This window comes from Schistocerca gregaria, chromosome 1 (genome assembly GCF_023897955.1).
Source record: "Schistocerca gregaria isolate iqSchGreg1 chromosome 1, iqSchGreg1.2, whole genome shotgun sequence".
Lineage (NCBI taxonomy): Eukaryota > Metazoa > Arthropoda > Insecta > Orthoptera > Acrididae > Schistocerca > Schistocerca gregaria.
Window position 1 is genome coordinate 1062077376 of NC_064920.1, and position 22553 is coordinate 1062099928.

The 22553-nt window shown below is 39.8% G+C and overlaps 1 protein-coding gene across 5 annotated transcripts in view; it reads right to left on the bottom strand.

Moving 5' to 3' along the window:
* The window catches only part of LOC126281306 (sorbin and SH3 domain-containing protein 2-like), a 239510-nt gene that overhangs the window by 21955 nt on the left and 195002 nt on the right, over positions 1-22553 (bottom strand). For all 5 annotated transcript variants that reach the window (XM_049980170.1, XM_049980162.1, XM_049980154.1 and 2 more), the window contains exons 2-6: positions 21073-21277; positions 11707-11850; positions 4061-4175; positions 1365-1476; positions 242-367 (exon numbers count right to left, since the gene is read on the bottom strand). In XM_049980170.1, the coding sequence (XP_049836127.1) occupies positions 242-367; positions 1365-1476; positions 4061-4175; positions 11707-11850; positions 21073-21161 (586 nt within the window). In that variant the 5' untranslated portion in view covers positions 21162-21277. The remainder of the gene's footprint in view (positions 1-241; positions 368-1364; positions 1477-4060; positions 4176-11706; positions 11851-21072; positions 21278-22553) is intronic.

Genomic DNA, 22553 nt, shown 5'->3' on the forward strand with positions numbered 1-22553 from the left:
CACAGTCAACCTCAAGTGCTGATGAAGGACATAGTCCAAAAGCTGAATTTCTAGCATTCTTTTTAGTTGTGCCTGTCTGCTAGTCAACTCCTCCTCTATGTGACAAGTAGCAGTCTATCCTTTCGATACTGTAATTAGGAATTTGGCTACATATCAATAAAGATTCCTTCTTAGAGTAGAAGTCTTTTAGTGGGCTGCAGGTCAAGTAATAAGGCCAAGTGAAAAAGGAACAATACTCTACCTGTCCTACTGTCTCCTGGTTCCTGCAACACCTCTACATAGGAAACTGGGAAAATGCCTTTCCTGTTTCCTATACGACCTTCATACCAGTTTTCATCTACTCTTCGTGTCAGAACTACCAGTTCTCCTGCAAAGACAAAACAATATTGAACTAACTGTGGTCTAATGCAATTTAAGTATTTGCTTGTAATTATGTTAATCCCATGACATTATTTTAAAGAAAATGGTTTTTCTTAACAATTAAAGGTCTTGTGGATAAAATTCTGTTGGTGAGCAAGTAATAATCTAGCAACAAAACCAAACTCCCAATAACTTTCAGAGTAAAATGTAGTATTTTACTGCCACTGACGATTGTTGTAATGAAAGTTACCACAACTTTGAGGTCTTCTTCCAATTTCAGATAGATAATTCAACAGAACGATTTTAACCACAAAGTCCAGGATGAAGAGCCACAAGGCCCTGCATTGGCAACTAATTTTTCAAGCACATGATAAAATATAGAGGGATTTACAAGCACGAATTGAAAGTCATAACATAAAGTTTAAAGTTTTACAAGTTCATTTTAAAAAATGGCAGCTTCATGTATTTTTGTGGAATCCTCGATTTCAGTACTCTTTGCAAAGGAAGAAGATCAATGTAATGCAAAATGAATGTTTATAAATATATTTGTAAAGTAGTTGTTCACCAAATTCCTTGTGACATCAGACAGAAAATTTTATGACAGCAGAAAGTACAACAGTAATAGATTAGTGTAAGAGTTGCAAAATGAAACAACAAATGGCAGCTGATGTGTGGAAACACATAGAAGAACAGAGAGAGAATAGGAGAAAATAATGAGATCAGAAGATTCCACTAACAAAATGGAGAAGATATAAGTGCAATATGTAATGAATAATGTGAGTAAGAGAATAAGGCACATTGAGATGGTATAAGAGATTTTTTGATATCATATTTACAAAATACTTTGTATAGCAAGGTGGAAATTTATAATTTATCTGTATTATGTTTCATTTTAAATTGACAGAATTGATACTGATCAATAAAACAACTGTCGAGAATGTCACAGTCATTGACATATTGCTGGATGACAAAGATAACTTTGGCTGTTTAGATGATATACATACCTTTTACAAGAGACAATTCAAGATGTGTTTGTGCAATAAAATTGAATTTTGCTTTTGCCTGTCCTTCAGTTGGTTTCTTTGGCATTGTTCGAATTCCATCATAGGGTATTATCTGGGAAAAGAAATACAGGCTTGGATACCATATGTGACTTCTCTTATATGGTATACTATGAAACATACATGTCTTAGTTTCATCACAAAGTCCATTAAAAATACTAAAACATCAAAGCAAATTGTAATACAAAATCTCATTAGCTGTATTGTTATTGTTTAAAATTAATCTAAAGCAAGCAATAAAAATATCATAAATAATCATTAATCAATTAATAATTAATGAGAGTATGAACAGTGATTAGATTACCAAGATTCAATTTGTAGTGGAAGAACTAACCTATTTTCAAATGGAATTCTTGTGGAAACACTCATTTTAGGAAAGAAGGTCACATTACAAAGATGAAAATGATCAGCTAACAATAATTTTAATCTGACATAGAAAGTTATGGCAGAAGGTGAATAACTTGTGAATTAAGGAAACAACCCACTGAAAAGCAGAGGTGTTGAGTTGTCAACATGTACATAAATAACTTCTCTAGCTTTTCGATAATTCAGTGAGTTGTTATCTTCACTCCTAAATTATTTTATACCTTTTTCTTTCTTTTAACCACCTACTTCTGATACTGTTCCACACAAGTGGCTTCTAATCTCATTGCATGCCTTTTGATTATCATCACAGTTGTGTGACTGGATTTGTGATTTCTTGTCAGAAAGTTCACATTTCATAGTAATTAATGGAAACTAAATGAGCTACACAGAAGTGATATCTATTGTTCTCCAAGGAAGTGTTATAGGCCCTCTGCTACTCCTAATCTATATAAATGTTTTAGTAGACAATCTGAGCAGCTCTCTTAGATTGTTTGCATGAGATGCTGTTGTTCATGGTGTAAGTCATCAGAAGATCAAAATTGGTTGCAAAATGATTTAGACAAGATATCTGTAAGGTATGAAAAGTGGTAATAGACTCTAAATAACGAAAAGTGTGAGGTCATCCACATGAATACTTAAAGGAATCCATTAAATTCCAGTTACATGATAAAACCCACAAATCGAAAGGCTGTTAATCCTTCTAAATACCTAGGAATTACAATTGGGAACAACTTAAACTGGAATGATGACATATAAAATGTGATTTGGAAAGCAAACTGCAGACTGTGTTTTATTGGCAAGAAAACTTGAAAGATGCAACAGATGTACTGAACAGACTGTCAATATTATGCTTGTCCATCCTATTCTGGAGTACTGCTGCATGGTATGGGATCTTTACCAGACAGTATTGGTGGTGGACATCAAGATGCTCAACTCAGGGCAGCTCATTCTGCATTATTGAGCAATAGGGGGAGTGTGCCATGGACATGATATGCAAGTTTGGGTGGCAATCACTAAAAGAAAGTCGTTTTTCACAGTGGCAAGATCTCCTCACCAAATTTCTGTCAAGGCTCCAGACAATGTTAATCTTTAAAGATAATCAGAAACTGACTTGTCCAATCTGTATATTGTGTAACTAACTATGATGAGAGCTCAGAATATCTATTGTTATTCTAACAGACAATGAAAATATAAAAATTGTATTTATGAGATAAATTCATGTGCAAGTTCAAAATTTTTGAGTTTTCTGATGTACTTGATGACAAGTCAATGAATAGATGGAAGTGATATGTCTGGTGTCCCCCAAGGAAGTATTATAAATAATCCTCTACCTGAATTGTCAACTGAAAAGATACTTAAAAATATGAGCAAAATAAAATTTTGATGAGACTCAATAAAAATAATTTAGTATTTCTCAAAGAACTCCATAAGCTATAAAAGTACTCCACTGAAGGGTATCTCACAGAAACTCTTAAATTTAATGTTTCCAGTTCTTTTATAATTGTTATTAGCATGGTAATACAAAAATATTTCATAATGTTAAGTAATTTCATTGTATAGCACTTAAATAAAATGTTTGTCTTTTACTTCTTTCCATATCTTAGAAACTTCACTCTTTGGAAAAGGACTGTCATAACACAAGATAAAACATAAAAAAAAAGACTTGATGTGTTCTTTTTGCCATACGTGTGTGTGTGTGTGTGTGTGTGTGTGTGTGTGTGTGTGTGTGTGTGTGTGTGTGTGTGTGTGTGTGTTTGAGTTGTGTTTACACACCTATGAGCTGTGTTCGAATCATTCCCTTCTCAGCAGACACAAGATGGGCAATTCCTTCCTATCTAGCATAATATTCACTTTTAACCACTAGATTTAGAAATATTCACCTTTAACCACTAGATTTAGAAATATTTCAACACAGCAGCTGAGAACAATTTGCACCCTATGACTAATAAATAATACAAATAATAAATAAAAGGTTTATTTGTCCATAGTAATTTTTACATCTCTGGATATAGTCTGTTTATAAATATATGAACTTTAACAAGAGTTTAGAAATAAAGATAAATTATACACAACATTAAAAATCCTTGATGGAGTACAAACATTTATCAACTAACAGTTACTTTAATTTTGTATTAAATATGTTTCCATTTAACAGTTTTATGGTAAACAGAAACATATTTAAGGCAAAGTTAAAGCAACTATTAATGTTTTTCAAAGAAGATAATATTCAAAATCAGCTTTACTCTCTGAGTACACTTAAATATTGGGCTTACCTCAACATAGTTGAGAGGGAAGAGCCCCACCATGGCATTGTGCTCTCCCTCATACCAATTCTTGTCAATCTGTCTCCTCACGAATATGATGTCTCCCCGCCTGAAGCTGAGCTCTCTACATGGAAAAAATAAACAGAATCACAAATATTTGGTACAATCTTCCTTCATGTAGGTGTTGACAAACTGAAACTGGTACAAATGGCTTGTATTATGGTCTCTCAAAAAAGTGGTGAATGTTGTATGTACGTGTGTGTGTGTGTGTGTGTGTGTGTGTGTGTGTGTGTGTGTGTAACAGCTTCATTCCATTTCAATTATTTCTGTTCACACTGTGTTATGTGTACTTAAAATTAACACATTTCTTTAAAAAATGACGCTTCTGTAAGCGTCTAAACTCAAGAACTGAAAATTCCTGTTACCTACATGGCAAAACTGCATGACAAGTAAGAGTATTTTGTAAACAGGCCTCTGTAGTTACAGATGTAAGCAATTGTTTTCTTCACAAAATATCAATATAATCAAGTAAATATTAAGCTACCGATCAAGATAAACAGTGACTATTTGAAAATATTGAGGATGCAGAAGGTTTTTATTTTTTTTCATTCAAATTGCTGGTTTTAATTCTAATTTAGCTGGGTTAAGTACAGATACCTAATATTATTAATACTGTGCATGGATTAAATTTTCAAGCTTTTTTTTCTTTTGTCAATGTATGGATTAACTCATTGTGCATTCTGGAAGGTTCTCATTCTTGAATGGATCTACAGAACATATGAAATGAATGAATAAATGAAGAAGTTAGCAGCCCTGACAACAGACTGTAGTAAAAGTTACCACTCTTCTGATCTACACGGCATCGTTCACTAACCACCCATACAGCACACTTGTTGGATGATATGGAGTACATTAGGAGACGCACAAATGACAAAATGTTCTTCAGTTAATCAGCAACATCTAGAGCTCTTTCTGTTGGTAAATATTACCCACTGATCCAAAATTTACCAGTGGTATTAACTTTCCACATCTCTCTGTAACTTTGTGAGCAGGTGTGGTGAGGTGTGTAGCAATTGCTGATGGTGATGGCACCAGGAAGTAATTAATCACAAATATTCCAATAGAATGAGGCGCCCTCTGGTGGAACTACACAGTATTTCATTAAACCATGGAAAATATTTTTATATCTCCATGGTATTATGATATAAATTACAAGATGACTGGATAATGCTGTATTCTGTGACTCTGCACAGTGGTTCATTGTGAACACCATGAAACTAGACATTGGGAATTACATAAACTAGAATAATAATTCAGAAATAATTCATTATGTATAAAAACCAGGTAGCCAAAGACTTTGTGGGGTAAAGCATAAAACTTGCAGATCAACATGGTAGAACTGAGTGAAAAATAGGCTCAGTCATGGGTTGAACAGCTAGCAGACTTTGATTTACTGGTAGAATACTGTGAGATTGCAATCAGTCTATAAAGGAGATTGCTTACAAATCATTCATGTGATCCATCCTAGAAAACAGCTAAAGTGTGTGGGACCCAAAATATACAGGACTGGCAGGGGATAATGACCATATATAGAGTAAGTTACCATGAAAGGTCACAGGTTTGTTCGATCTGTGGGAAAGTGTCCCAGAGATGTTGAAAATCTGATACGGCAGACTCTTGAAGACAGATGGAAACCATCCTTAGAAAGACTACTAAAAAGTTTCAAGAATCAGCTTTAAACAATAACTCTAGGAATATACTACAAACCCCTACATATTGCTCCCATAGGGATCATGAGGATAAGATCAGATTAATCACAGTATACACAGAGGCATATAAACAATCATTTTTCCCATACTCTCTACATGAATCGAATGGAGGAAAGTCTTGATAACCAATATAGTGGGATGTACCGTTTGCCATGCATTTCACAGAGGTTCACAGAGTATGGATGGAAATATGTTTAATAAATCACAGTTTGTATTTCAGAAGTGTTGCTCTACTGAGAATGCCACTTACATGTTCACTCGTCAAATTTTTCAGGCATTAAAAACAAATAGTACTGGTTAGCATTTTCTGCACCCGATCTAAGGCATTTGAGTATGTGAAACACAATATTCTCCTGGATAAAGTGAGGTGTTATGATACTGATGGCATAAAAAATCAATGGAAATGTCATATCTAACCAAAAGAAAATGCAGTGTTGTACTTCGTAATTCTACCAATGTAGTCAGAGGACTTTAGGGGAGAAATCACATATGGGGTTCCCCACAGCTCAATCTTGGATCCATTATTACTCATCATACATGTAAATGATCTTCTGTCTCATATACAACAACTAGAATTAGTTTTTTTTATGTTTCTAGTATTGTAATCAATCCATGCATACATTCAGCAACAGAAGAAATGGTAAACAATGTTCTGAAGAGTGTCGTTGACTGGTTTCTTGTGAATGGTGTCACCCTCAATTTTAAAAAGACACAGAATATTCAGTTCCACACATCTAGATGACTACACCAATGATAGGTGTTAACTGTGGGTGAGGAAATAGTAAATATGGTGGAAACTTCAAAATTCTTAGGTGTTGATACTGATAAGCATTAAAACTGGAAAAAGCACATTCAGCAACATTTGCACTAAGAAACACTGCAAATCTTGGGGAGAGACAAATCAGTAAGTTGACATATTTTCATTCAATAATGTCATATGGAATAATAGTTAGTTGGTTTCTCGATTTGGTGGATGGTACCAAACGGCGAGGTCATCGTTTTCATCAGATTTGGGGAGCATGGGGAACAAAGTAGGCCATTCCAGCATTTGCCTGAAGCAATTTAGGGAAATCATGGGAAACTTGCATCAGGATGGCCGGATGTAGGTTTAAACTGTTGTCCTCCTAAAAGTGAGTCCAATGTGCTAACCACAGTGCCACCTCGCTACGTATGGAATAATGTCTTGGGTGACTCATTTTTAAGAAAGAAGTTTTCAAGTTCAAAAGGAACAATGATGTGTACAAATACAATACCATAAGAGAAAAGGACATTCATTATGCCACATTAAGATGTTCTTTAGCACAAAAGGAGGTGCACAATGTTTGGCCATTTATTCAATGATATAAAATGTCCGACAGACAGAAAAGTAAAATTTTAAAACAAACTGAAAAAGTTTTACATGACAACATCTTCTATTCCATAGAAGAATTTCTGTTACTGTAATGTGTAAAAGGTGGGGAGTAGAAATTACTAACTCACAACTCTCTCTCTCTCTCTCTCTCTCTCTCTCTCTCTCTCTCTCTCTCTCTCTCTCTCTCTAAGTGCGTGTGTGTGTGTGTACAAAAGACAAAAAAAAGAATACCACTGTTGCCACATGTTCCCATATTTACAAAATAATTCATGATGTGAATATAAATTGATCTATTCCAATCATTATGATTTATTGTGCAGATGATCCATGGAATATGAAGCTAACCATCTAGCCTAATACATAATTTATATAACTACACTTATAGCTGCCAAGAATAGGTTATAATCACCTTATAGGTCTGTTTACTATGAAAACTGTTGTTTATCATCTTGCTAATTGGCATTTTCCATCCTCAAACCACAATACTCAGATAATACATGGAAGTGACTACATAAGTATTAGCTATCCTTTGAACTACTGAGATTTTCAGTTTCTTACTTGTTATGTACTGGACCACTCAGTATTGTTATGTTGTACTGAAGCTATATGATCTAAACGGTGATGAGTAGATTAATGAAAGAGCTGCAACTGTTTGCTGTGTATGTATCTGTGTGCCATACTTAAAATATCATATATCATGTTTAGTTTAGTCATTGTCACACATCAGTTTGTTGACAATATGTGCCTACTGAAAGTAAAACAACATAGAATCTTTCACAATGGCTACAAGTGAAACAAATTCTCTCAATGTGCAGGTGTGACTGCATCACTAGTCTGTGACAAAAAGGCTCACAAGGAATAGTAAACTCTGATGGTGGAGAATTTGTGCTACAGTAAGTATCGGAAATAAAAATGAAAATACGGTCAAAGGACTTCTACTAAAAATATATACTTAATTTATATACTTGTTTCATCAACCTCTATTACTGTTTTGTAACTTTCCATTAAGTTTTGTAAGGATGAAATCAAGGGGGAAACCACTATCAAACATTGTGGCACTCCAATTTAATGTATCCATCTGAGCCGATATTTAATCCTTCTCCTCTCACATGTTTTAACTCATATGGGTCCAGAATGCTCAGGAGGAAAAGAAGGTACTGACTTTCCTGTGTTATTTTTTTTTACTTTCTATTGAAAATTGAAAAGCTCTCTTTTTTAAAAATATATATTTTATGGAAAAAGTCCACTTACTCTTAATTCACCCTTACTGAAAATTGTTGTTGTTGTTGTTGTGGTCTTCAGTCCTGAGACTGGTTTGATGCAGCTCTCCATGCTACTCTATCCTGTGCAAGCTTCTTCATCTCCCAGTACCTACTGCAGCCTACATCCTGAATCTGCTTAGTGTATTCATCTCTTGGTCTCCCTCGACAATTTTTACCCTCCACGCTGCCCTCCAATACTAAATTGGTTATCCCTTAATTTCTCAGAATATGTCCTACCAACCGATCCCTTCTTCTAGTCAAGTTGTGCCACAAGCTCCTCTTCTCCCAAATTCTATTCAGTACCTCCTCATTAGTTACATGATCTACCCACCTAATCTTCACCATTCTTCTGTAGGACCACATTTTGAAAGCTTCTATTTTCTTCTTGTCTAAACTATTTATTGTCCACGTTTCACTTCCATACATGGCTACGCTCCATACAAATACTTTCAGAAACGACTTCCTGACACTTAAATCTATACTCAATGTTAACAAATTTCTCTTCTTCAGAAACGCTTTCCTTGCCATTGGCACTCTACATTTTATATGCTCTCTACTTTGACCATCATCAGTTATTTTGCTCCCCAAATAGCAAAACTCCTTTACTACTTTAAGCATCTCATTTGCTAATCTAATTCACTCAGCATCACCCGACTTAATTCAACTACATTCCATTATCCTTGTTTTGCTTTTGTTGATGTTTATCTTATACCCTCCTTTCAAGACACTGTCCATTCCGTTCGACTGCTCTTCCAAGTCCTTTGCTGTCTCTGACAGAATAACAATGTCATCGGTGAACTTCAAAGTTTTTATTTCTTCTCCATAGATTTTAATACCTACTCCGAATTTTTCTTTTGTTTCCTTTACTGCTTGCTCAAAATAAAGATTGAATAACATCGGGGAGAGGCTACAACCCTGTCTCACTCCCTTCCCAACCACTGCTTCCCTTTCATGCCCCTAAACTCTTATAACTGCTATGTGGTTTCTGTAGAAATTGTAAATAGCCTTTCGCTCCCTGTATTTTACCCCTGCAGCCTTCAGAATTTGAAAGAGAGTATTCCAATCAACATTGTCAAAAGTTTTCTCTAAGTCTACAAATGCTAGAAACATAGGTTTCCTTTGCTTAATCTTTCTTCTAAGATAAGTCGTAGGGTCTGTCAACACCTGCTTTCTTTGGGATTGGAATTATTATATTCTTCTTGAAGTCTGAGGGTATTTCACCTGTCTTGCTCACCAGATTGTAGAGTTTTGTCACAACTGGCTCTCCCAAGGCGTCAGTAGTTCTAATGGAATGTTGTCTACTCCGGGGGCCTTGTTTCGACTCAGGTCTTTCAGTGCTCTGTCAAACTCTTCACGCAGAATCATATCTCCCATTTCATCTTCATCTACATCCTCTTCCATTTCCATAATATTGTCCTCAAGTACATTGCCCTTGTATAGACCCTCTATATACGCCTTCCACATTTCTGCTTTCCCTTCTTTGCTTAGAACTGGGTCTCCATCAAAGCTCTTGATATACATGCAAGTGGTTCTCCTTTCTCCAAAGGTCTCTTTAATTTTCCTGTAGGCAGTATGTTTCTTACCCCTAGTGAGATAAGCCTCTACATCCCTACATTTGTCCTCTAGCCATCCCTGCTTAGCCATTTTGCACTTCCTGTCGATCTCATTTTTGAGACATTTGTATTCCTTTTTGCCTGCTTCATTTACTGCATTTTTATATTTTCTCCTTTCATCAATTAAATTCAATATTTCTTCTGTTACCCATAGGTTTCTACTAGCCCTAATCTTTTTACCTACTTTATCCTCTGCTGCCTTCACTACTTCATCCCTCAGAACTACCCATTCTTCTTCTACTGTACTTCTTTCCCCCATTCCTGTCAATTTTTCCCTTATGCTCTCCCTGAAACTCTGTACAACCTCTGGTTTAGTCAGTTTATCCACATCCCATCTCTTTAAACTTCCACCTTTTTGCAGTTTCTTCAGTTTTACCTACAGTTCATGTGGTCAGAGACCACATCTGCCCCTGGAAATGTCTTACAATTTAAAACATGGTTCCTAAATCTCTGTCTTACCTTTATATAATATATCTGATACCTTCTATTATCTCCAGGGTTCTTCCATGTATACAACCTTCTTTCATGATTCTTAAACCAAGTGTTAGCTATGATTAAGTTATGCTCTGTGCAAAATTCTAACAGGCGGCTTCCTCTCTCATTTCTTAGCTCCAATCCATATTCACCTACTATGTTTCCTTCTCTCCCTTTTCCTACTCTTGAATTCCAGTCACCCATGACTATTAAATTTTCATCTCCCTTCACTACCTGAATAATTTCTTTTATCTCATCATACATTTCATCAATTTTTTCGTCATCTGCAGAGCTAGTTGGCATATAAACTTGTACTACTGTAGTAGGCATGGGCTTCGTGTCTATCTTAGCCACAATAATGCGTTCCGTATGCTGTTTGTATTAGCTTACCTGTATTCCTATTTTTTTATGCATTATTAAACCTACTCCTGCATTACCCCTATTTGATTTTGTATTTATAACCCTGTATTTACCTGACCAAAAGTCTTGTTCTTCCTGCCACCGAACTTCTCTAATTCCTATTATATCTAACTTTAACCTATCCATTTCCCTTTTTAAATTTTCTAACCTACCTACCCGATTAAGGGATCTGACATTCCATGCTCTGATGCATAGAACGCCAGATTTTTTTCTCCTGATAACAACTTCCTCTTGAGTAGTCCCCGCCCGGAGATCCGAATGGGGGACTATTTTACTTCCGGAATATTTTACCCAAGAGGATGCCATCATCATTTAATCATACAGTAAAGCTGCATGCCCTTGCAAAAATTTAAGGCTGTAGTTTCCCTTTGTTTTCAGCCGTTCACTGTACCACAACAGCAAGGCCATTTTGGTTAATGTTACAGGGCCAGATCAGTCAATCATCCAGACTGTTGCCCCTGCAACTACTGAAAAGGATGCTGCCCCTCTTCAGGAACCACACATTTGTCTGGCCTCTCAACAGATACTGCTCCGTTGTGGTTGCACTTACAACACGGCTATCTGTGTCATTGAGGCACGCAAGCCTCCCCATCAACGGCAAGGTCCATGGTTCATGCGGGGGAGGAGGGGTACTGAAAATTACTGGATGGTTTTACAAGCTCCATGGCTTCCAAAATGACTGTATTCTAAGGTAACATCTATCACAGTGTATCATGGGGAAAGTTGGATGAAATAAGCATAACTTCACACTGGATGTGACATCTACCTTGAAGTCTGTCCAACAAAGTTGTACAGCGCACGAGCGACCAGCTTGGGCTCAGGAGTTTTGTCTCTTGGCCTGGACTTGGAGCTGGCATCATCCAAAAAGTCGTCATAGCGGTTCAGCGGAATAGGTGACTTCTGAGAGGGGCTGTAACAACAAAGACACTGGTAACAACATCTGGAGTACTTGCAGTTCAATTTTATGTCACAGAAAATATTTCATTCAAAATTATCTGCACGCTAGTTTAGCTGTGAGTGTAACTTTTTTTTACTCTCAGTCAATGTATAATTAAGAACAACAACATTCCAAATACAGTATATAATAATGTTATCAGTAGTTCTGCATTCAGGTTGATTGGGTGCAATGGTAAAAGTCTAATATCAGACATGCAATAACTTTAATGCTCATATGACATGTTTCAGAATTTATCCATCATCAGGTATGTAAAAAAAGATCACATACAAAAATATTTTATAAAACACAGTAATGAATAGCTATAGCATTCCACTTTAACTGAAATCACCTGGCACAAACTGTACTACACCTAACTGGGAGCAATTGCTGCACGTAGATACAGCATTACAAGTTGTATGTCAAACAAACATATACAGACTACAGACACAATTGGGTGGACGAAGAAGACATTCTTGCCATCAGGCGGCATCAATGAAATGTAGAGTGGTGCCAAGGAACATCAATTAACATACATTTACTACACAGTGTGTCTGATGCCAATGAAGCAACTGATTATAAAAGAAACATTTTCTTTATACAAATGGTAATGAAGACAATATGGTGATAAAAGGTTACATAAAACACTTGTTTAAAATCAGGAGTATTACACGACACCACACATCATCAAAAGCTACAATCACAAGAACTGTGCGATGTGACAAGCAGCATAAAATTAAAGTATGAAATATATATATGACACATACATCGAAAATTTAAATACGGGGGAAGGGGACACATACATCAAAAATTTAAATACAGGGGAAGGGGAACATAATATTTTCATTAAAATTCAGACAGTCTGTCTGTCGGACTCACATTCAGTACCAGAAAGTACCCAGTATGCACTACTGCACTTACATTAAAACTAAGAAATATTACTTGGTTCCATCTATTCTCAAACATTAAAATCACAGCGTCTAGTAACAATTCACAAAAACTACAAGGGGTGTTCAATAAGTAATACATTTTTGGTTCTATTCAGGGTTCAAATGCACCATAATATTCCCCACTGTTTTGGCTACAAACCCTATTTTTCAAAATAATTTCCATTCAGCGTGATGGCCTTATGCACCTCACTGGCAGGCCTGTATGGCTGCATGGTGACACTCTACTGGTCAACATCAGAGGCAACATGTTGAGGCATCAATAACCTCCCCATCATCCATGTCTTTGATGCATCCTTCATGTGACCAATCAGATAGAAGTCAGAAGGTGTGAGATCCAGGCTGTAGGGTGAATGAGGAAGGACAGTTCAATTAACTTTTGTGAGCTTCTCTCCGGTGCAAAACTTGTTTGAGGGCTTGTGTTGTCACGGAAAAGGAAAATTTCATTTGCATTTTTGTGGCGACAAACGTGCTCACATCATTTCTTCAGTTTCCTGAGTGTAGCACAATACACTTCAGAGTTGATCACTGTACCATGAGGGAGGACATCAAAAACAATAACCCATTCAGAGAGCCAGAAGATCGTCACCATGACTTTACTGGGTGGGGGTGCTGCTTTGAACTATTTCTACAGAGGAGAGGTGGTGTGCCATCATTCAATAGACTGCCATTTTGTTTCCGGTTCGAAGTAATGAACCCACGTTTCACTGCCTGTGATAGTGTTCAAAAAAATTACCATGATGGGTCTCATAATGTCTGTGATGTTCCAGTTTCATGCCGAAAGAAATTCAGTGACACCTCTCTGCTTGGAATGCACCTCCCTCACACATGCCATTTTGAAGGCTATATATAGTGCCACCATCTATCAGAACTTCGTGAAATGATAGGGGATGAAGTGAGAATGTTGCACAATGTCCCACAACAAATTACGCATTTTTCAACCGAAATTGTCTAAGAAAAAGATGTGTTGCATTATTTACTGAACATCCCTTGTATAATCTGAAAGTAGGAAATGCAAACATAGTGTAATTGTACGAGGGTCGGTCAAAAAGTAATGCCTCCCATTTTTTTTCTACTTAAAAAATTAAGTTAAGTGAAAAATTTGAATTTGGCGCCATTCCTCAAACCTTCTTCTGCAATCCACTGCAGTAGTAACTTTCTGTGTCAACAGGTGGCAGCACAGCAGAAGTTTGTAAGATGGCCGACATCGATGTTCGTTTGAGACAGCGTTGTGTGATTGAATTCTTGAATGCAGAAGGTGAAACGCCCATACGCATTCATGAAAGACTGAAGAAGGTGTATGGTGTTGTGACAGTGGATGTCAGCACTGTTAGACGATGGGTTCGTCGTCGTAAGGAAGCTGAAGGGCAAACACCGTTGACTGACGAAAAGCGGAGCGGCAGGCCGGTGAGTGCAGTGACTCCACACAACATTCAGCAAGTTGATGACATCATTCGTGGTGACCATCGGGTGACTGCAGATGAAGTGTGTCGCATTATTTCTCTTAGTAAAGGCAGTGTGATCACGATTATTAAACAATTGGGGTACTCAAAAGTTTGTGCACGGTGGGTTCCAAGAATGTTAACCGATCAGAATAAAGAGGCAAGGAAAACAATAGCCTCCCAACACTTGCAGCGCTTCCGTTTGGAGGGAGATGAGTTCCTGAAAAAAATTGTGACCGGGGACGAAACATGGGTGCATTTTTTTGAACCCGAATCAAAGAGGCAGTCAATGGAGTGGCGTCACACAAGCTCGCCGAGGAAGAAAAAATACAAAACTGTGCGATCGGCAGGGAAAGTTATGGCAACAGTTTTCTGGGATACAGAGGGTGTGATTCTGGTTGATTTTTTGGAGCAGGGATGCACAATAAATTCTGTTCAATACATCACAACCCTCAAAAAACTTAAAGCACGTCTTCAGCGAGTTCGCCCAACAAAATCAATGGCAGATGTTCTTCTTTTGCATGACAATGCAAGACCACACACCAGTCATCACACCTCTGACGAGATTGTCAAAATTGGATGGGAAGTTTTGCCTCATCCCCCATACAGCCCTGACCTGGCACCATCAGACTTCCATCTGTTCGGGCCACTAAAAGAAGCTCATCGTGGGATTCATTTTGAAGATGAGGAGGCCGTCAAAACATCCGTGCGTCAATGGCTTAGGAAGCAGAGCTGTGATTTTTACCGTGCTGGGATACATGCCCTTGTTCAAAGATGGACCAAAACTGTAGAGATGGGCGGAGATTACATTGAAAAATGACAGAATGATCCTCAATGTTGTGGTTTTCAACCTATGTAATTGCATTTAAATTTCCTGACAATTAAACGTAGAAAAAAAATAGGAGGCATTACTTTTTGACTGACCCTCGTACATTTCAAGTGATACAGTTATAATGCATAGTAATATTCACCTGCCTCTTGCAAGGTGTACTGACAATTGAACATTAAGACATTAAAAAATGTAGTGTACACATCCACAGGAGTACAAAAAATCTTTCTCTGATGCAGGAGGACAAGTGGGCTTCTGTATTGGACTGAAACCAAAAACAAAACAATGGCATGCTGATGATAATTAATTTATGAGGATACAGTATGGTGGAATAAAGTAGAACAGAAGGTGACAACTAAAGAACACGAGAAGGTGCAGAGATTGGCCTACCACTGCTGGGTTAGACACCATGCTACATATGCCCCATTACATAATAGGATTACAATGGAGATAGCAGCAGAGGCATACAGGTTAAAAACTAGAAATCTTTGGGACATTAAGCATCCTGCACTAATATAACGAATGCGGTGAATATAGGAATGGCCAGAGAAATGCCGGCTGACTCCAGAATAACCTTCAGTTGCTTCAATAACCCTTTCTGTGTAACCACAGGAAGTAGGGAGCAGTGAAAGAAGGAACACCATTCAAGGGACACAGTCTGGGTTAGTAAAGGGACAAGAATGGACGAAGATGCTGTTTCTGGGGTATACAAGCTTGAGTGGAGGGTGCAGTCTCTCTCGTGAAGCTGGCTATGGTATTCCAGGAAGATATATTTGCTGTGAGAGTATGTGCAGAGGAGAATCTTCACAGCTGTTACAAGGATCATAGCATCTGTATTCATTCAGATCTGGATCTGGATCTCTATCAGCCCCTGCAACGAGCTAAGATCATTGCAGTTACAGAATGCCATGAAACCCTTGTGAGGCTGGCCACTGTGGCCGAGTGGTTCTAGGCACTTCAGTCCGGAACCGCGTTGCTGCTATGGTTGCAGGTTTGAATCCTGCCTTGGGCATGGATGTGTGTGATGTCCTTAGGTTAGTTAGGTTTAAGTAGTTCTAAGTCTATGGGACTGATGACCTCCCATAGTGCTTAGAGCCATTTGAGCCAAACCCTTGTGAGGCTAGGAGAAAGCGAATGGGTAAACATGCTGTGTGTCGTTGGCAACTCAGGAATTAACTTGGTAACAAATAAATTTCTAGCCGGCCGGTGTGGCCGTGCGGTTCTAGGCGCTTCAGTTTGGAACTGCGTGACTGCTATGGTCGCAGGTTTGAATCCTGCCTCAGGCATGGATGTGTGTGATGTTCTTAGGTTAGTTAGGTTTAATTAGTTCTAAGTCTAGGGGACTGATGACCACAGATGTTAAGTCCCATAGTGCTCAGAGCCGTTTGAACCATTTTGAATAAATTTCTAGGCTGGCCAGAACAGAGGCACAGACTTCATTTGTTGGAGTGGAATGTATTTTAAGCATCCCTAAGGTGAAGGTAAAGTCTAAATTATGTAGCTGGATCAGGAGGCAGCACATAGAACATTGGACTAAAACACAAAAACAAAAACATGCAAAATCAATATTCTCAAAATCATATTTAAAGAGAAGCTTTGTAGTCCTGGGCGGCAATTTCAGGAAGTGCTAAATTCGTTGTCTTGAAGAAAACAACCTTGTTTAACTAAGCGCATAGCATCCAGCGAATGTTGGTCTATCGATTATTCATAGGATTTTGAAACACATCCCTTTTGGGTTTGAACATTTCTGAACACCTCTAAATTGATTTCTGAACGGATCATACGTTGATTTTTGGATGTGTGCATAGTGTGTGTGATGTCTCTGCAAGGGGAATCCCTGTCGCATCTAGAAATAAAAAAACTTCCCCGCAGACAAAAGGGGACGGGGCTATACGAGATGAGCCGAACAGGTGGATGCCAAACTCTCTTCGTTTATGTGGTTGACTGGGTTTGAGAATGATCAGCGCTGTAATAATTACTAGCGAAATCCATAGATTCAGGCTACCAGACTGGAAATAAACGAGTAACAAGAATTACAGGTAAGATAGATTACATATTATGTTCTGAGTGTATCCGAGAAGATGAAATTTTGACAGAATTTTTTTCCCAGAAAGCTACACTACTAAGGGCTAGTTGTACAGTCAAACTGGCTGACTGGAGTAGGAAAGGTACCACAGGATATTTTAATTTTCATTACCCTGATGCTTTCCACTACAAAATATACTCGTTTGAATTCCACAGAACGAAATACAGTGACATGTGATAGAAGAACACCGTGTGTGGAGGAGTGGCGCTGCACTTTGGCACACTTAAGAGCACATAACATGTCTTACATTGCCTCAAACATGTATGTTTTATAAATCAGACTCTTCAGAAAGATGCGCACTACGAAATGAACTTATTTTTGAAAAACCGTCTTTTTTAAAAAATTTTTGACGTCCTATCTTCAAGTCTCGAGGGGTGGAGGGGGGCGGGGAGGGAACGAGTCACTACTAAACTTTCGGCCCGGCTCGGAAATATCGTAGATCCGGTGCTGACTGCCTAGGTGGCGAGAGAGCGCAAGTGTTCCTGCTCACCTACCCGCCACCTGAACAGGCCTGGCCTATGACACCCTCCACTTTGCGGTTGGCGTGTACCCACGTGAATTACGGGGTGTTCAAAACGTCTCTCCGCAGTGCCGTATGATTGTTAGCCGTGCGTGTCGCATGACTGTTCGCCTGCCTGGGTTTTTCAACGAAACAATAAACGCACAACGATACTGCAGTGATGTTCTGTACCCATCCATAGGAGAACTTGTGTAAGGGAAATAATGAACGATTATTTTCAACAAGATGGTGCAACCGCGCATACAGCTCGCGTTTCAGTGTCAGTGATAGCTGATGTTTTTGGTGATCACATAATTTCACAGGGAATTTGGCCTCCACGATTGCCTAACACCGCCTGACTCTTTCTTCTTTGGGTTCAGCGAAAGCAACTGTCTACAAAAACCGTCCAAAATCCATCGACGAATTGAAAACTGCAATATCCACTTTCACTGCTTCTGTTACAGAATAGCCGGCCGTTGTGGCCGAGCGGTTCTAGGCGCTTCAGTCTGGAACCGCGCGACCGCTACGGTCGCAGGTTAGAATCCTGCCTCGGGCATGGATATGTGTGATGTCCTTAGGTTAGTTAGGTTTAAGTAGCTCTAAATTCTAGGGGACTGATAACCTCAGATGTTAAGTCCCATAGTGCTCAGAGCCATTTGAACTATTTATTTATTTATTTATTTATTTTTTGCTACAGAATAGAGCGGCTCCAAGCGCTTCAGTCTGGAACCGCACTGCTGCTACGGTCGCAGATTCGAATCCTGCCTCAGGCGTGGATGTGTGTCATGTCCTTAGGTTAGTTAGGTTTAAGTAGTTCTAAGTTCTAGGGGGCTGATGACGTCAGATGTTAAGTCCCATAGTGGTCAGAGCCATTTGAACCATTTTTGTTACAGAAGAAATGTTACAGCTTGTGTTTGGAAACATGATTAGACGAATTGAATTTTGTATTCAACAACAGGGGGTACACTTTCAACATTTTAATGTGAAAATTTGTAAGTAAAAATGAATATTCAATAAGCTAATAACTTGTATTTCACTGAGTTTCATTTCGGTATATTCACTTCGGCATACGGCACGCGCGGCTAACAATCGTACGGCACTGCAGAGAAAAATGGTTCAAATGGCTCTGACCACTATGGGACTTAACATCTGACGTCATCAGCCCCCTAGAACTTAGAACTACTTAAACCTAACTAACCTAAGGACATCACACACATCCACGTCCGAGGCAGGATTCGAACCTGCGACCGTAGCAGCAGCACCGCGGTTCCGGACTGGAGCACCTAGAACCGCTCGGTCACTGCGGCTGGCGCACTGCAGAGAGACTCTTTGAACACCCCGTAGTTGGTGTGCCAGCATTCGTGGTACATTCTACATATCGCCTATACCACCCTCAGCTATGCAGTTCGAGTGTACTCACGTGAAGCTGTCGATGTGCCATCGCTCGGCGTATATCCTAGATAACCGTGGTACAACAACAGGGTTAGAAAACTGCTGCGGAAGCAAAGGGAACTTCACAGCAAACATAAACATAGCCAAAGCCTTGCAGACAAACAAAAACTACGCGAAGCGAAATGCAGTGTGAGGGGGGCTATGCGAGAGGCGTTCAATGAATTCGAGTTCTATGTACTGACTTGGCAGAAAATCCTAAGAAATATTGGTCTTATGTCAAAGCGGTAGGTGGATCAAAACAAAATGTCCAGACACTATGTGACCAAAATGGTACTGAAACAGAAGATGACAGACTAAAGGCCGAAAAAACAAATGTCTTTTTCCAAAACTGTTTCACAGAGGAAGACTGCACTGTAGTTCCTTCTCTAGATTGTCGCACAGATGACAAAATGGTAGATATATAAATAGACGACAGAGGGACAGAGAAACAATTAAAATCGCTCAAAAGAGGAAAGGCCGCTGGACCTCATGGGAGACCAGTTCAATTTACACAGAGTGCGCGAAGGAACTAGCCCCGCTTCCTGCAGCGGTGTACCGTAGGTCTCTAGAAGAGCGTATCGTTCCAAAGGATTCGAAAAGGGCACAGGTCATCCCCGTTTTCAAGAAGGGACGTCGAACAGATGTGCAGAACTATAGATTCGACGTCGATAAGTTGTAGAATTTTGGAACACGTATTAAGTTCGAGTATAATGACTTTTCTGGAGACTAGAAATCTACTCTGTAGGAATCAGCATGGGTGTAGAAAAAGACAGTCGTGTGAAACCCAGCTCGCGCTATTCGTCCACGAGACTCTGAGAGCCATAGACACGGGTTCACAGGTAGATGCCGTGTTTCTTGACTTCCGCAAGGCGTTCGATACAGTTCCCCACAATCGTTTAATGAACAAAGTAAGAGCATTTGGACTATCAGACCAATTGTGTGATTGGATTGAAGAGTTCCTAGATAACAGAACGCAGCATGTCATTCTCAATGGAGAAAAGTCTTCCGGAGTAAGAGTGATTTGAGGTGTGATGCAGGGGAGTGTCGTAGGACCGTTGCTATTCACAATATACATAAATGACCTTGTGGATGACATCGGAAGTTCCCTGAGGCTTTTTGCGGATGATGCTGTGGTATATCGAGAGGTTGTAACATTGGAAAATTGCACTGAAATGCAGGAGGATCTGCAGCGAACTGACGCATGGTGCAGGGAATAGTAATTGAATCTCAATGTAGACAAGTATAATGTGCTGCGAATACATATAAAGATAGAGCCCTTATCATTTAGCTGCAAAATAGCAGGTCAGCAACTGGAAGCAGTTAACTTTTTAAATTATCTGGGAGTACGCATTAGGAGTGATTTGAAATGGAATGATCATATTAAGTTGATCGTCGGTAAAGCAGATGCCAGACTGAGATTCATTGGAAGAATCCTAAGGAAATGCAATCCGAAAACAAAAGAAGTAGGTTACAGTACGCTTGTTCGCCCACTGCTTGAATACTGCTCAGCAGTATGGGATCCGTACCAGATAGGGTTGATAGAGGAGATAGAGAATATCCAACGGAGAGCAGCGCGCTTCGTTACAGGATCATTTAGTAATCGCGAAAGCGTTACGGAGATGATAGATAAACTCCAGTGGAAGACTCTGCAGGAGAGACGCTCAGTAGCTCGGTACGGGGTTTTGTTGAATTTTCGAGGACATACCTTCGCCGAGGACACAAGCAGTATATTGCTCCCTCCTACGTATATCTCGCGAAGAAACCATGAGGATAAAATCAGAGAGATTTGAGCGCACACAGAGGCATACCGACAATCCTTCTTTCCACGAACAATACGAGACTGGAATGGAAGGGAAAACCGACAGAGGTACTCAGGGTACCCTCCGCCACACACCGTCAGGTGGGCTCCGGAGTATGGATGTGGATGTAGATGTAGATATGGCCCGCAGCCGGGGCGTACTCACGTGAAGTTGTCGGTGTGGCGGCGGCTGTGCATGTCCTGCAGCTCCTGCAGGTACTTGCGGCGGCGCTCCTCCTGGTAGATCCTGCGCATAGCCTCCGCCTGCCGGCGGGCCAGTTCCTCCTCGGAGAGCGCCTCCTTCGCCTCGGACCGCACCGGACTGCGGTAGTGGATGGTCACCTCCGACTCCACATAGCGGTGCGGCGACTCTGCAACCAGACGACGGCGTCTCCGTCAGCCTCGCCCGCGGCCCACATACAAGTAGCTGCCAAGTAGGCGGCGCGCGTGGCGTGTTTACCTTAAGCCGGCGCAGCCGGAAACGTCCGCTGCTCTCTCTCCATCCGCTAGCTAAACACCAAATACCTGATTTCAGAGAACTACTGTACAATACGGGGGTCGGACAAAAGTACTGGAACGCCAAAAACACAACGTATAATACAGGGTGGTCTATTGATCGTGACCGGGCCAAATATCTCACGAAATAAGCGTCAAACGAAAAAACTACAAAGAACGAGACTCGTCTAGCTTGAAGGGGGAAACCCGGTGGCGCTATGCTTGACCCGCTAGATGGCGCTGCCATAGGTTGGGTTGGGTTGTTTGGGGGAAGAAACCAAACAGCGAGGTCATCGGTCTCATCGGATTAGGGAAGGACGGGGAAGGAAGTCGGCCGTGCCCTTTCAAAGGAACTATCCCGGCATTTGCCTGGAGCGATTTACGGAAATCACGGAAAACCTAACTCAGGATGGCCGGACGCGGGATTGAACCGTCGTCCTCCAGAATGCGAGTTCAGTGCGCTAAACAAGCTGCCATAGCTCAAACGGATATCAACTGCGTTTTTAAAAATAGGAACCCCCATTTTTTATTACATATTCGTGTAGTACGCAAAGAAATATGAATGTTTTAGTTGGACCACTTTTTCCGCTTTGAGATCGATTGCGCTGTAACAGTCACAAACATATGGCTCACAATTTTAGACAAACAGTTGGTAACAGATTGGTTTTTTAAATTAAAATACTAAACGTAGGTACGTTTGAACATTTTATTTCGGTTGTTCCTATGTGATACATGTACCTTTGTGAACTTATCATTTCTGAGAAAGCATGCTGTTACAGCGTGATTACCTGTAAATACCACATTAATGCAATAAATGCTCAAAATGATGTCCTTCAGCCGGCCGGTGTGGCCGTGCGGTTCTAGACGCTTCAGTCTGGAACCGAGCGACCGCTACGGTCGCAGGTTCGAATCCTGCCTCGGGCATGGATGTGTGTGATGTCCTTAGGTTAGTTAGGTTTAAGTAGTTCTAAGTTCTAGCGGACTGATGACCATAAATGTTAAGTCCCATAGTGGTCAGAGCCATTTGAGCCATTTGATGTCCGTCAACATCAATGCATTTGGCAATACGTGTAACGACATTGCTCTCAAAAGTGAGTAGTTCGCCTTCCGTAATGTTCGCACATGCATTGACAATGCGCTGTCGCATGTTGT